This window comes from Suricata suricatta, chromosome 3 (assembly GCF_006229205.1).
Source record: "Suricata suricatta isolate VVHF042 chromosome 3, meerkat_22Aug2017_6uvM2_HiC, whole genome shotgun sequence".
NCBI lineage: Eukaryota > Metazoa > Chordata > Mammalia > Carnivora > Herpestidae > Suricata > Suricata suricatta.
The window spans coordinates 32861109-32876573 of record NC_043702.1 but is presented as its reverse complement, the minus strand read 5'-3'; the positions used below and the strand labels follow the sequence as shown (position 1 = coordinate 32876573).

At 36.0% G+C, this 15465-nt stretch overlaps 1 protein-coding gene across 4 annotated transcripts in view; it reads right to left on the bottom strand.

The window, feature by feature from the left end:
• Positions 1-15465, bottom strand: part of TRAK2 (trafficking kinesin protein 2) — a 62613-nt gene that overhangs the window by 18423 nt on the left and 28725 nt on the right. For 3 of the 4 annotated variants that reach the window (XM_029934071.1, XM_029934068.1, XM_029934069.1), the window contains exons 3-6: positions 12525-12719; positions 3924-4000; positions 2093-2209; positions 638-847 (exon numbers count right to left, since the gene is read on the bottom strand). In XM_029934071.1, coding sequence (XP_029789931.1) covers positions 638-847; positions 2093-2209; positions 3924-4000; positions 12525-12719 — 599 coding nt within the window. The remainder of the gene's footprint in view (positions 1-637; positions 848-2092; positions 2210-3923; positions 4001-12524; positions 12720-15465) is intronic. The other variant, XM_029934070.1, reaches the window with a different exon arrangement.

The following is a 15465-nucleotide window of genomic DNA, read 5'->3' as shown; positions in this document are numbered from 1 at the left end:
CTGAGTCCCATTTCGGGCTTTCCACTGAGCTTGGAGCCTGCCTGAAATTCTCTGTCTCTGTCTCTGTCTCTCTCTCGCCCCCCCCCCAACTGACCCCCCCCCCCACTCAAGCACACTCTCTCTATCTCTCTCTAAAATAGAAAAATAAAAGTAAAGACATGGGACAGGATATGACAAACATCTCCTCCTCATTCCTCTCAGGATCTTTGCACATGCCTACTCATTCTCCCTGGCACCTCCCCTCCACTATACTTTTCTGCCCGGCTAAACCCTAGCCTCGGCTAAAATGTCATTTAAGTAGGACTTCGATTCCCCCCATTACACAAATTCAGGAAACCCTGTAATCTTCCAACATAGTTCTTACCACAGTTATAATTATTTAGTTATTGGTGTAAACTCCCTAACATATATATTCTTTGCTGTGGCTTTCTCTGTTTCTTCTATCAGTTGGCTATTTTCCACTTGTCAATGAATGGGATCTAAGTGACAATGAAAGGCAAATGCACATGTCTTTGCTATCACCTCCTAATTGGATATCAATAGCAAATCCTCAGTTATGCCATATTTTACCTCAATACATAGACCTACCTCTTATGGCCTTTAAAGTAACAGAAAGTGGGAATTAGGTTGAATGTACCTTGGATCGAAGAGCCATATTCTCCTCTTCCAGTTCCTTGAGTTTTTCTTGCAGCATGTCCAACTGCAGCAAGCCTTGAGATAAGCTAAAGGACTCATTGAACCGAAGAGGTGTCGAACAGCTGGAATCAGTTTCACTCTCTTCAGAGGCAATAGAGACAATTCGAAGTAACTCATCTTTCTTGGACAGCTCATGCTGTAGTTGATTAACCTGTGCATCAAAGGGCCTGTTTATAAGATGTTCTTTATTTTGCATTATTTATATGTAATATAGCTTTTAATTCATGGAGCAACTGTTTCTCACCATAAAATAAAATTATAAAATTAGCTGCTAGATTTTATTGATTAAGGTAACAAGTGCTAAAAAGAGCATAACAAACCTCAGATACTTCCTAAGACATAATGTTAGAGCATTAACTCTACAAAGAGCTTTTTCTGTACTAGGTGAAAAGCCAATTTTTATATTCTATATAATAGGAAAGTAGGAGGAAATTTTACATAAGATAATGATGTATTCATAGTTAAAAACAAAATCGAAGAACCTTTCAAGTGTCAGAATGGACCCCTCCTTCAAATTCTCATTCTAAAGGCTTATTACATTTCTAAGGTTTTAAGTATAAATCTGCAGGACTTCTTCAGTTCTAGAAAATATTTTCTACACAAAGGCTCAAACGTTATTAAACATGATGGCATTCATAAAATATTAATGAAACCATATAATAACAAGTAACAGGAAATTTGAAATGTAACTATACAAGATAATAAATTGGTTCTCACTAAAAACATTTATTGTATGAAATAAATATATTTTCAGAATTCTTTTTCCTCTTGTTTGGGTTTCTGAATAAAGATACTTCATTTGGGTATCCATTATTTAGGGTTTTTTTTTTTTTTTCAAATAAATTTAAGATAAGATCACACAGAAAGTCTATACAGAAGGATAAGGAAAAAGCGTTAGAATCTAAGCACAGTGCCACATGTATGGTAGGTACCGAACACAATACCTCCCATAATTTAAAAAAAATTTTTTTATAGTTTATTTTTGAGACAGAGAGAGACAGAGCACGAGCTGGGGAGGGGCAGAGAAAGAGGGAACACAGAATCCGAAACAGGCTCCAGGCTCTGAGCTGTCAGCACAGAACCTGACATGGGGCTTGAACCCACTAACTGTGAGATCATGACCTGAGCCAAAGTCAGACGGTCAACCGACCGAGCCACCCAGGTGCTGCCTCCCATATTTTTTTATACTGACTAAGGTAGAAGCACAGGAGCATTTCTCTGTACAGTAACATTTCATTTCTCTACGGGTCAGTTCAACCGCTGCCAACAAAGTCAACATGTACTGGTGTTATTTACCTACCTATTGTTATCACTTCAGGGGCATTCAGAAAAATAAGTTTCTCTATTGTCCAAGAACTAATTATCTAATGCTATAAATACTTGTTCACAGACTTACTTGATCAAAGGCTTGTCCCAGTTGCTCCTCCAGGGCTTCATTCTGCTCAGACAAGACATGGTTCCGTTTTAAGAGAGCTTGTCCAATTCGAGCAGCTAGCTCCAGATCACGATCCCTCTGTTGAAATACCAAATTCATCTTTGAGCACAAAACAAAATAAAATGCAATTTTGTTAACTCATAAGGAATGTCCTAGAAAGCATCAAGATTCATTTTAATGTCCAGATACAACAAAGAAACACGGCTTGATGCACCCGTAGTGTTCAATACACATTGGTCAAATGGATGACTGCCACAGGCAAGAAACAGGGCACTTCTCTTCTTGATATCAAGGGAGATTCTTGTTTTATTTTATTTTTTTATTCTATTCTATTTTATTTTAATTTTTTATTGACAGCAAGCAGGGGAGAGGTGAAGAGGGAGGGAGAGAGAGAATCCCAAGCAGATTCCACACCCAGTATGGAGCCCTATGTGGGGCTTGATCTCACAACCTTTGGATCATGACCTGAGCTGAAATCAAGAGCCAGATGCTCAACTGACTAGCCACCCAGGCACCCCTATATCAAATGAGATTTACTAATCACCCTATTAATTAGACTCAAGCAATCCACTCTTTAAATTTATGATTTGGGGTAATTAAAAAATGAATACAGTCTTTAGAAAATGAAGATAGGGCCTGGCACAGTGAAAGCCCAACAAATATTTGTTGAGCATTTGTCTATTAAAGATGGTAATGATACAGTACAAATGTTGAAAACAGTTACAATTAGGGGAAAGTTTCTAAGCATTCAGAGCCAGAGGCTTAGAGGAGAGCATAATCAAGAGCCCTATTGTCAACCGCTGGAAGAATGATAATGTGAGACCAAAGAGGGGATAAGAGACTAGAAATTTTGAGGCTCCAGGTTCTGCTAAAGCATAAAGAAGGGAGTCTAAAGAAGTTGGTGACAATGATGCAGGGAGGCCTATAGAATAATCAAACAAAGCAAAAGTTACTCCTTCTAGGCAGATGGTGATATTTAGCAAGGGTGTAGGAATCCCATTTATGTGTTGGTGGTGAGGACTGTATCCTATAGGATGAAAACTGTTAATACACATCTAGCTCTCTTATATATGAGCATGAGTTCCATTTACATTAATCACCATATATAGATAGAATTAAGCCTCTATCCTTTTGCTCTATAATACATGGAAAGAGGTAGATGAATTATTTCCAAATTTTCAAGGCCCAATGTACCTCATTTTCAATTATAGGCTAAGTGGCATACACAAAATCATTCTAGGGAGCTGGGGGAAAGAGGAGAAGGGCACTTCAAAGAGAAAGACAGCTTCTATAAGATCAACTGAAGTTGAAGTATAAGGAGACACCTCTAAGAATGCCAACTGGAAGAGACACACTATATATTAAAAATGTCATGGCCAAAGTGAGCTCAAATAAGAGTCCAAACTGAAAGTAAAAAGGGGGATATGCTACAAACTGCTGGTATTCATCTGCAGTGGAGCTGCTTCTTGAATAGGCTGCTCTGCCCCAGGGTAACAGCAAGAATTTATTTAAAAACAAAACAAAAAAATTACTTTTTGTTTTTTAAAGATAGCTTTTCTAGGATAGGAAAGCCAGCACCATTAAAACAGCAACAACAAAAAGTCAGCCCTCCGTAACGTCAGAACAGTAAACTTCAAGAACCATTCTCTTCTGGAATGCCAGCTGTTCCGTTTGTAACAACCTTATACAAAATAACCCAGAACAAAGACATCCTAGTTGTTCATTTGACAGATTTTAAATGATCTTCAAGCTCTAGCTTTTTGTACCTGCAAAAGAAAAGATATATTCTTACCTCTGCCAGGAGGTGTGTAACCATGTCGATGTCATTGTAAGTTTTGGTCATCTGTTCCACCCTGTCTGTGCCTAAAACTAAGACAGTTTCAAACAATTGTTTACAGGATTTAGAAATAACAGAAAAAAATTAAATATTCATAAGAGTTTAAAGATAACAACAACCACCACCATTACCACCACAGGCTTTTACAAAGTACCGTTCAGGAGATTAAAAATATATGTGAAAACAGAAAATAGACACTAATAAAATAGACTATTACAAACAAAATGTACATCATACAATGAATTAAGGAAGTATCATGATCACTAGGCAACCGCTTTCTATCTCTTCCTCCCTCAATAAGATTAGAACTTTGGTCCATTCACATTCGAGACTGTGGCCCTGATGAATGGATTAAATCACCAATTATTTTATATCCTAATCTAAATTAAAGTTCCTGAGGTGTGCTTAGTGAGGGGTTATGCTATTACAAATGAATTTAATTACAATCCTGATGTGGTTATCTTCAATATCTATAATCATCTAACTCGTGAGCTAATCTCAATAAATAAGGAACAGGACTTGTAGGACCTTTTATAGTTCTGTTAGGAAGCATAATCCTTTTCAGTTTAATTAATGATAATCTCTATTATATCTAGGCCTTTGCTATAAGATAAACTTTATAATATACTATACTTGTATAATTTAAGTTCAGTAATTCTACATTAAATTCAGGAACTGTCAATACATTGCATATTATAGCTCCAAAAAGAATGACAAATATGACCCCAATGATTCCGCAATCACAATAAGCAATACCTTTAAAACATTTTTTTAATGTTTATTTTATTTTTGAGAGAGAGACAGAGCGAGCGAGCATGAGCAGGGGAGGGGCAGAAGGAGGGAGACACAGAATCTGAAACAGGCTCCAGGCTTTGAGCTGTCAGCACAGAGCCCAACATGGGACTTGAACCCATGAACCATGAGATCATGACCTGAGCTGAAGTCAGATGGTTAACCAACTGAGCCACCCAGGCACCCCAATAAGCAATACTTTTTTTTTTAAACAAAAGAGGCATAATAAAAGAGAGATCTTTTGAGTCTGGAGTGCATTACATGAAACAGATCTGTGTTTGACTTAGACTGATTTTATAATTAGTTTGCCTGGAAGTGTGAAAAAACAAGAGGCTTTAAAGAAGAAATACTGAATTTATGGATTTGGGTGAAGTTGAATAGGTCACTTAACCCTTCTGAAATTCATCTCTATATTTGTAATATAGAGGTAATAACACTCATTTTACAAGGTCACTAGGAGAATGAAATATGATAATCTGATTAACAGTATTAAAATACTGCTAAGTGTCATACTACTGTTTATAGTTACTACTCCAAACACAGCTGGTATGTATGAAATAGCCCTGATTTAAAATTCTCTGTGGGGTGCCTGAGTGGCTCAGTCGGTTGAGTATCTAACCTCAGCTCAGGTCATGATCTCACTGCTTGTGAGTTTGAGCCCCATGTCGGGCTCTGTGCTGACAGCTTGGAGCCTGGAGCCTGCTTTGGATTCTGTGTTTCCTTCTCTCTCTCTGCCCCTCCCTGTCTTGTTCTCTGTCTCTCTCAGTCTCTCAGAAATAAATGTTAAAAAATTAAAAAAATTTCTCTGTAAATAATGCACTGTGTTGGCAGCAGATACTATGATTTAAGTCACTTGTAGTTCCTTAGTCCCATCTTAACCTTGAGGTTGCCCAAAAGACACCATGAGACATGTTTTACTTTTATTTGAGCTTTTTCTTTTTCTTCCTGGAAAAACTGCTTACAACAAATCTGGGAATTACAAGTAGAAAAACTAGCTCTGTAATTTAACCACAGGGAGAAGAGAAACAGGCCTAAGAAATCTTCACAATGTACTTATAGTGTGAGGTCTCCTTTACTTCTGGCCTCAATAATAAGCTGAGGGGAAAAAAATTCAAAACATATCTATGCTCTAAATTAATAACAGAAAACCTGCCAATGGTTGTAAACCCAAATGTAACTCAGGGTGATAGGTCTAGAAATTCTAATTTAATTGATTTGGAGGAGCCCCAGGGCACACACAGTAAGTAAAAGATGCCCAGATGTTCTGATGAACATTACCAATTCAGGAGTGACACTCCAAGCAAGAACTAGGCTTCTTAGAGACTCAGTTAAAAACAGTTTTTATAAAACTAATTTAAACAATATATGACATCATTTTTATTATATGATTGACCAGTGTTGAAGGTGAAGTGGTAAATTTATTTTAAAGTAAAACCAGTAAGTTAAGGAAGTAATAAAGAGCTATGAGCTACAAGTCACATGTTAAGAAGGGGGAAGAGAAAATAAAGGATTCAGTAATACAGAAAAGAAATGGATAGAATAAAACATGTTTTACTGAGGAGAAACTAATAATAGTGAGGATACTAATGGGGTGATAACAACTCCCATCTCACAAGGTGATAAGAAAAAACTCTTGTTTTTGTTGTATAATGCAGGTTATACAACACAAATCTCAGTTTTGTTTTTAAATTGTGAGCATATCTTCAACACATCAATATAGCAGAGAGGCTGGAAGGATACACATTAAAATGTTAATAGTGGTTATCTCTGGGTAGGGATTATGGCTGAACTGTTGTTTGCTTTCTTTTGCTAATTTTCCATGAAGAATAAATGTTATCTTTGCAATAAGAAAATAGCAGCTCTTGTTCAGAGGTTTCAAAAAGCAAAAATGAATTTTCAAATGCTTAAATATTTATTATGGCAAAGAAATTAAATAATGCAACCAGAATTATCCAATTTTTCTTTTATTTTTATTCTTTTGGATTTTTAAAAAGTTTTTATTTATTCATTTTTGAGAGAGAGTGCTTGCAAGTGGGGGAGGGGCAGAGACAGAGGGAGAAAGGATCTGAAGCAGGCTCTGCATAGACAGAAGAGAGCCAGATGTGGGGCTCAAACTCACAAACCATGAGATCATGACCTGAACTGAAGGCAAATGCTTTACTGACAGAGCCACCCGGGTACCCCGCCAATTTTTGTTTTATGTGAAACAGTCTATATAAATACTACCGAGCCCCAAAGACTAGGCCATCTCAGTTGCTCAACTGATGTCAGTCACAAAGCATACAGAAATGCAATGAATTTCTCTCTGTAGCCTTATCAGTTTTTTATCTTATCTTCTTTAACACAGTACTCCTGGTAGCTATGCCACTTGGGAAAACTTCAAAAGTATTCAGGGCAAAGCTCTTATGCGTTCTCTTGGCATTTAGGCACTGTGACTAAATGCTTCCAAAGCAATAGACTAATTCTTCACTGCAATTTTGCAACCAAAACTGCAGAGCCAAGTTGACTGATTTTATTATAATCAATTCTATTAAATCCTATTTTCCCTACAGTTCTCAGCTGTTAAAATAAAAATGTTATGTGGTATAAAATTTAGCAGTGTTTATTGTTTCCAGACATGAAATTCCTAACTCACTCAAAAAAAAATTATACATTAGGGGGGATGATAAACATTTTTATGGGACAGTCTTGCAACTTGGTTTTTAAAGGTTGATAATTAATGCTCAACATTTATGGTGTAATATTTGGAGAATCTAACGTTCCTGAAAAAAATATTGGAGAGGGATCATATATAAGTACTTCACAATCCTTACTTTAAATTCTAATTCTTCATAATTTCACATCACCCACCCAATCTCACATTTTTTTCAGGATGAGAAGGGTCAATGTTAATCTATTTTGATATCTCTTTGATTATATGAGATGGTGCTTGATATTTCTCTCAATGTCCCTTTTCAAGGTCTAAAGTTTTTACCACAATTACTAAAATTCAAAAAGACATCTGCGGTGTCTGGATGGCTCACTTGGTTGAGTGTCCGACTCTTGATTTCAGCTCAGGTCATGATCCCAGTGTTGTGGGATGGAGTCTTGCATTGGGCTCAGTGCTGAATGTGGAGCCTTCTTGGGTCTCTCTCTCACTCTCTCTGTCTCTGTCTGCTGCTTTTCCTTGTTCATGCTCTCTCTCTTCCATAACTAACTAACTAACTAACTGGACTCCTAATCTCTTCAACCCTCTCACAGCAAAAACTCAAAAACAAAACAACAAAAAACAACAATGAAATAACACACCTCCCACATGGCATAGTAAAAGCTGCAACAGCTCCTGGTAACTACAAACAGGTCTTACAGTTTTAACCCCAAATAAGCGACTGCTGCTCTTGGTGTAAAATACAGATAATACTTCTGCAACAAAAAACTGTTTCAAAAGAACTAAGAACAAAAAGAAGGACTCTGATGATATGTACCATATAGGACAGCTTTCTCAACAGGGTTCCAAGGGATAATTAAGCCCTACTGACAATTTTCTCAATTCTCCCATGGATAATAATAGATATCTTGGGGCATATGACTTGATTATTTTGTGGAACTGGTTGAGAGGAAATATAAATCTGCTTACTTCCATGATGACTTATGGTTAATGCTTCCTGAACATTATCAGTTATATTTCCTTTCCTGACAGTATAGATAAGCATTTTTTAAAAGTTTTGTACTTATTTTTTTAAAGTTTTATTTATTTAAGTAATTTCTACAGCCCAAATGGGGCTGAAACTCACAACCCTAAGATCAAGAGTCACACGCTCCTCCAACTGAGCCAGCTAGGTGCCCCAGATTAATAGTTTTTGAGGGTAGGCCTTGAGGAGAAGAATAACTGCCAGACAGAAGTAATTATTTCTACAACTGTCTTTCTCTACAAAATTATACCCTCCCTAATTTCTTCCGTCCTCTAGTTCACATCACTGTGAAGGGCCACATAGCTTTGGCTGACAATGCTTTATACTGGTGGTTCTCAAATCTGCGTGTGCATCTGCGCTACCAGGAGACTTTTAAAACACACGCTGCTGTGCGTGCCTAGCCCTAGAATTTCTGGTTCTGTAGATGGGGGGGGGGGGGAGGCAAGAATTTGCATTTCTAACAAGTTCTCAAGTGATGTTGATCTCTTAAATAAAACTTACAGACTAATCATTTCCCCCAACCCCTTTTCTTATGTATTAGGAAGTAGTATAGGTGATCCCTTATTCTCAAATAAAAAATACCCTAAAAGGCAGATCAGTTTTCTATTTTTAGCCTTAACATAAACAAATGGTACTTTCTGTTATGATATACTCTGACTTCACTGCTTGCTCCATAGCTCACTCTGGGTCTCACTTTTAATAAAGTTAAGAAAATTCGGGGCACCTAGGTGGCTCAGTTGGTTAAACATCTGACTTTGGCTCAGGTCCTGATCTCACAGCTCATGAGTTCAAGTCCTGTGTTGGGCTTTGTGCTGACAGCTCAGAGCCTGGAGCCTGCCTTTTTTTTTTTTTTTAATTTTTATTTTTGAGAGACAGAGAGAAACATCGTGAGCAGGGGAGGGTCAGAGAGAGAGGGAGATCCAGAATCTGAAGCGGGCTCTAGGCTCTGAGCTAGCTGTTAGCACAGAGCCCAATGCAGGGCTCAAACCCACGAACTGTGAGATTATGACCTGAGCCAAAGCCAGACGTTTAACCGACTGAGCCACCCAGGTGCCCCAGGAGCCTGCTCTGGATTCTGTGTCTCCCTCTCTTTCTCTCTGTCCCTCCCCTACTTACTCTCTGTCTCTCAAAAATAAATAAAAACATTAGAAAATAAAAAATAATAAAGTTAAGAAAATCCTGAAATGACCTGTTCTGCATGCAAAATATTCTGTATCTTAAACTTTATATATGGCAAGGACTAGAATAGCATGATTTTTTTTGACCCACCCGTTGCTTCCAAGTGTTCTATTTTAAAAGTAAACAATCTCTTTCTGGTTTGGTGGGGGTTTCAGAGAATAACCAGTATCCTTTCATCCATGTGAGGTAGGCTTACAACCCTAAACCTGCCCATCTTTCCCTCTAAATTTATTTTTCTTCTCACAGCTCTTTCTTTATTTTATTTTTTTTAATTTAAAAATTTTATTTATTTTTTTTTACTTTATAAAGTTTCATATTTTTTAACATATGCAATTATTTTCCATCATTTACAATACAGTAGTTGCAATGACACTCAAAACAGTTGCTTTTACAACACCAAAGACTTAATCATCCATTTCCTACATAAAAGGTAGCTACTTTTTTGCATGGACCTCAAGCATATTGTAGTGTAGAGGTGGAATTTAAGGAAAGATATTAAGCAGGCTGTGTTGTAGCCTATGAACAAGTAATATATTATATCATTTATCTTGGATGTATCATAGATAAGCTGCTATATAACGATTGCCACTTCAGACAGCTGTGAAATTAGGTGATTAACTAGTTGTTAACTTAACCTTCTAATTTCTGTATAAGTCTAATTACATGAAACAGAAGTTGGTGTTTTGATTTTTTACTTTGCTTTTCTCACAGCTCTTTCAATTTCTTTGTGTTACAGAAGTTTCTCTGCCTGAGCCACCTCTTTTTATTAGTTGTTAAAATTCATTTTAATGAGTACATGTATCTACTGGCATGTGAGGGAAGTAGGGATTAGAAGGGCTGAAGTAGCACTAGGGAGCTAAACCTTAGGATGGCCTCTCAGGATACGGAATAATTACTCAGAGCCATGGATCTTGACATCTCAAAGGGACAGGAAACTGGTGGAAAGGGTCAGAGAATGTTTTATATCTTGCTTTTTAAAATGTCGGTCAATTTGCTAAATAAAGTAAATCACTTATTTTTTACATTCATAAGATACAAATTCATAATGAAGTCTATTTATATTTGAGTGAACTGTTAACCCCCAAAATTGATACCTTTAAATAACAGTGAAATTAAAGTACAGTATAGAGATAAAGTATTAGAGGACAATTGTAATCCTAGCTTATTTGCTTTATAACCTTAAGTATATCATATATAGTTCAATTTTCAAATTGCTGAAGTGAAAGTAGTACCTGTAGACTAAGGGAAAAAGATAGTTTTCTGGACCCTGGAAGTATGGATCTGTATCATCCTATTAATCTCAAGTTTTAAATTGCTCCCTTGAATACTACAGTTTGCTTTGTATAAAGTCCTGAAAACCAAGTACTTTAGAATCTGATTATTATTCATTTTCCAAAGTTTATTTTTATTTAACGTTCTCTCTTTTTTTTAAAATTTTTTTTAATGTTTTATTTATTTTTGATACAGAGAGAGACAGAGCATGAGAGGGGCAGGGGCAGAGAGAGAAGGACACAGAACGGGAAGCAGGCTCCAGGCTCTGAGCCAGCCATCAGCACAGAGCCTGACGCGGGGCTCGAACCCACGAACGTGAGATCTGACCTGAGCCGAAGTCGGAGGCTTAACCGACTGAGCCACCCAGGCGCCCCTTAACGTTCTCTCTTAAAGTAACTGTATTAAGTTGTTATCTAAGATAGCTTTCTAGCTACAATTCCATCTTCCAGTGACATATATGACAAAGAAAAAGTAACCAAAGGGGCACTTTCAAGTGCCACTTTATCAAAATAGTGACAAAAACTAAATTTATCCTGATGAAATTTCAGTTTGAAATTTTCTTCTCACAATCTGAAAATGTATGGAACAAAGAGAATGGAAATAAAAAAATAATCACTTTTCAGAAAATTGCAAGCAAACTTCTCAAACTTGAAAGTTAAGAAAACCTTAGGAGCTTTAATTTTTTTAATAGTTTATTGTCAAATTGGTTTCCATATAACACCCAGTGCTTCTCCCCACAAGTGCCCCCCACAAGAACTTTAATTTAATATCCAGCTACTTATAAGAATTATTAAGGAGGAAATAGTTTTGAGTTTCTTGATATTCCAATTCAAGTTTAAACAATGTTTACATTTTTTTTTCCTGAGCAGTAAGTAACCTAGTTCTAGGAAAACTACTAAAAGCAAATTAATGATTACTATAAAAAATGAGTATTTTACAACAATCATTAACAACACTGAAGTACTCATTGGGAAAATGTGTAGGAACTGATGCAATGTCATATGTAACTCAAATGAAAAGAATTTTACAAACATAACAATGCGGAACTTCTAGACTTTATAGATCCTAAAGCTACTATGCACATATTTTTATAGTGAATGAATAAAAAAAAAGTCAGCTCAGCCTGAAAGCAGATGTTTGGAATGAGGTCAAAAGCAAAAAGGTCTCCATACTTTAATTATTAAAACCACTTATGTTTCCAAAAACTATGCTTAATGACTGACATAGTTTCTATGACTGTTTAACAGGAAATATAAAGTGAAAAAGCTGATGGCTCAGTATTTCAAACTACTGGTATAATAAATGCTTTGAGATATAAGGAATATTAAAATTTTAAATTAAAATTTCAACTACTTTTTTAAGTTCCTTTTTCTACTCAGTCTGAGAAAAGTCAAATAAAAGAAAGAAGAAATGGAAACATCTGAGTATGCTTACAACCACAGACACTCAGAGTCATAAAGAATGACAAACCTTCTACATTCAGACATAACCACAGAATTATCTCTGCCGTTAAATCAGTTTGAGTTAAAGTAGGTACACAGTGAACAACGGCTAGGAATGCCAAATGTTTCAGAAGTCAACACCAAGATACCAATGATCTTTATTTCAATGGACAAACTCTCAAAGGGTAAAAACTACTCACTCATATAATGGAAAGTCTCTTCAGCAAGGACTGGAGAAAGGGCATCAGATGTACGCTGCTGCTGGCGTGGGGACCGAGCCCAGTCTTCATTTTCATATAGAAAGAGAGAGTCCACTCTTAGCTTATACTGGGGTAGCTGCTCTTCTAGCAGACTCACCAGCGCGACTTCAGGGAGATCCTCATGGGAGCAGACATCTAAAGAGAAGACTCCATGTAAATGAATCCAAAATATTCCAATTTACTAGTCTTAGAGAAAACATCAATGAAATTAGTTTGCAAAAGTAGGATAACCAAAGAAACATTAGTCAGAATAATCCCTCTCATGATTTTTACTCATATATGCTGATACTATAGAGTTGGTCTTTCTCTAGCTTTCTTTAATATGAAAACTTCTATAGAAAAAATAATACCATGAATTTTTTTTGATAATTAAAATTGTTTTTATAAATCCAAAATAAACATTTTTGTGCAGTTAAAGAATATTAGCCATTTTCTTTTTTTTGTTTTTTGTTTTTTTAAAAAATAATAGTTTATTGTCAAACTGGTTTCCATATAACACCATGACTTTTAATTATACTCTATTTAAACATATACTGCTTGAGAGCAAACTGAGTGTTGCTGGAAGGGAACAGGGTAGGGGGATGGGCTACATGGGTGACGGGCATTAGGGAGGGTACTTGTTGTAATGAGAACTGAGTGTTATATGTAAGTGATGAATCACTGGCTTCTACTCCGGAAGCACTACTACACTGTATGTTAACTAATTTGAATTTAAATAAATTTTTAAAAAAAGACAGTTTAAGAAAAAAATATATATTGCTTGGTAAATATAATTATGTTTTTAAAATTTTAAATGAATTTGGACTAATTTCATATTTCCTCCTTATCAGTTTATTTGGTGCTGCTTAAAAGAGATCTGATCTCAAATAAATTATAAGCTTGGGAGAAAAAGGTAAAACAAAACAACCATTAGAAAATAGCAAGTTCAAAAGGAGTAAAATGACGTTCTTTAATAACAGAATTTAAACTCTGTGGGAGAATTCTTTAAACTTCAGAAAAATTACATTTTAATATATTCTCACAGTAGCTAGATATAAAAAAATGAACATTTATTAGCTAAATATTAACCAGTACTGTTAACATTTCGGCAGAGTGTTCTAGCACTAGTACATTATCATTTTTATTTTAAAGTGGTACATTTGAAGTCCCGAATACCTTTCACATCACTACTCTCTCACCCACACACCTCTAGCCACCTCCTACATACACATCTCTGAGCACACTTTGCTTCTCTGCCTTTATGTGTTTGCTCCTGGTTTCCTGTTCCAAACAAGGCCCATCGTTTAACACTTGCCAAATTTAGCAGTCTACCAAAAAAGTAAACTTATCCCTTTTAACATGCTTAAAATAGAAAAAATACAGGATGTCATATCAACCCTTACACTTTAAAAGAGATCTGGTATTTCCTTTGTGGGTAGTACAAAGAAACATATTCTAACTCTGGCAAAAAACAAAGTTCATTTTAAGAAAACATATCTTAAAAGAGTAAATTTCTCCAACTTGACCTTAACTTACCAGTAACAGTTTAATAAATCAAATATGAGGAAGTTAACAAAATCACATACCCCTCTTTACCCAGGACAACCAGTAATTCATAATCACAAAGATGAGATATATAATCACATAGATGAGGTATATTTAAAACTTTAAATATGGTTCTAAAGAAGCTCTCAAACTGTAGCAGATCTCTTTAAAAGCCCTAAAAATACAACCAAATTTTATTAGTATGAATTCCATGCAATTATCCAAAATTTTCCTGCCATAAATGTATCACATACAGATTGTCAGTGTAATACTCATGGGAAGAGTAGTTGACTATAAATACATGCAGAGCTAAAAACAGGCTTGTAGACAATTCAGAGGTAAAATGGAAATGAAGAACAAAATTTAGCATTCATTAAAAGAGCTATTATTTCCTAGAAATTGTCTTTTATTTAAAAAAAATTTTTTTTAACATTTATTTATTTTTGAGAGACAGAGAGAGACAGATCATGAGCAGGGGAGGGGCAGAGAGAGAGGGAGACACAGAATTAGAAGCAGGTTCCAGGCGCTGAGCTGTTAGCACAGAGCCCGACATGGGGCTCGAACCCATGAACTGTGAGATCATGACCTGAGCCGAAGTTGGACGTTCAACTGACTGAGCCACCCAGGCACCCCGAAATTGCCTTTTAATATGCACTAATGAAATTCTGTGAAAATTTAAAGTTACCAATTCCCTACTTCCAAGAGATAATTTAAAAAATGTATACACATGGGCTGCCTGGGTGGCTCAATCAGTTAAGTATCTGACTTTTGATTTCTGCTCAGGTCAAGATCCCATGGTCATGTAACTAAGCCCCACATGGGGCTCTGTGCTGAGCATGGAGCTTAAGATTCTCTTTCTCTCTTGGTCCCTCTCCCTTCCTCTCTATAATAAAATAAAATAAAGTATACAGTCAAAGTTTAATAGATTAAATATCCTTGATTAGCTTCCCTATTTGCTTCTGTGTTTCTGATAATGTACTATGTACTACTCTCCTGATTATTCTTTTTTTTTCTGATTACCTTTTTTTTTTTATTCTCAAGTTAGTTAACATACAGTGTTAGTCTTGGCTTCAGTAGTGGATTCCAGTGATTCATCACTTACCTATAACACCCAGGGTTCATCTCAACAAGTACCCTCCTTATGGCCCATCATCCATTTTCCCTATCCCCATAAACCCTCAGTTTGTTCACTGTATTTAAGAGTCTCTTATAGTTTGCCTCCCGCTCAGTTTTTATTTTCTTTTTCCTACCCTTCCCCTATGATCATCTGCTAAGTTTCTCAAATTCCACATATGAGTGAAATTATGTCTGTCTTTCTCTGATTATCTAGTCTTAACAATTCCCTTGCTAACATTTT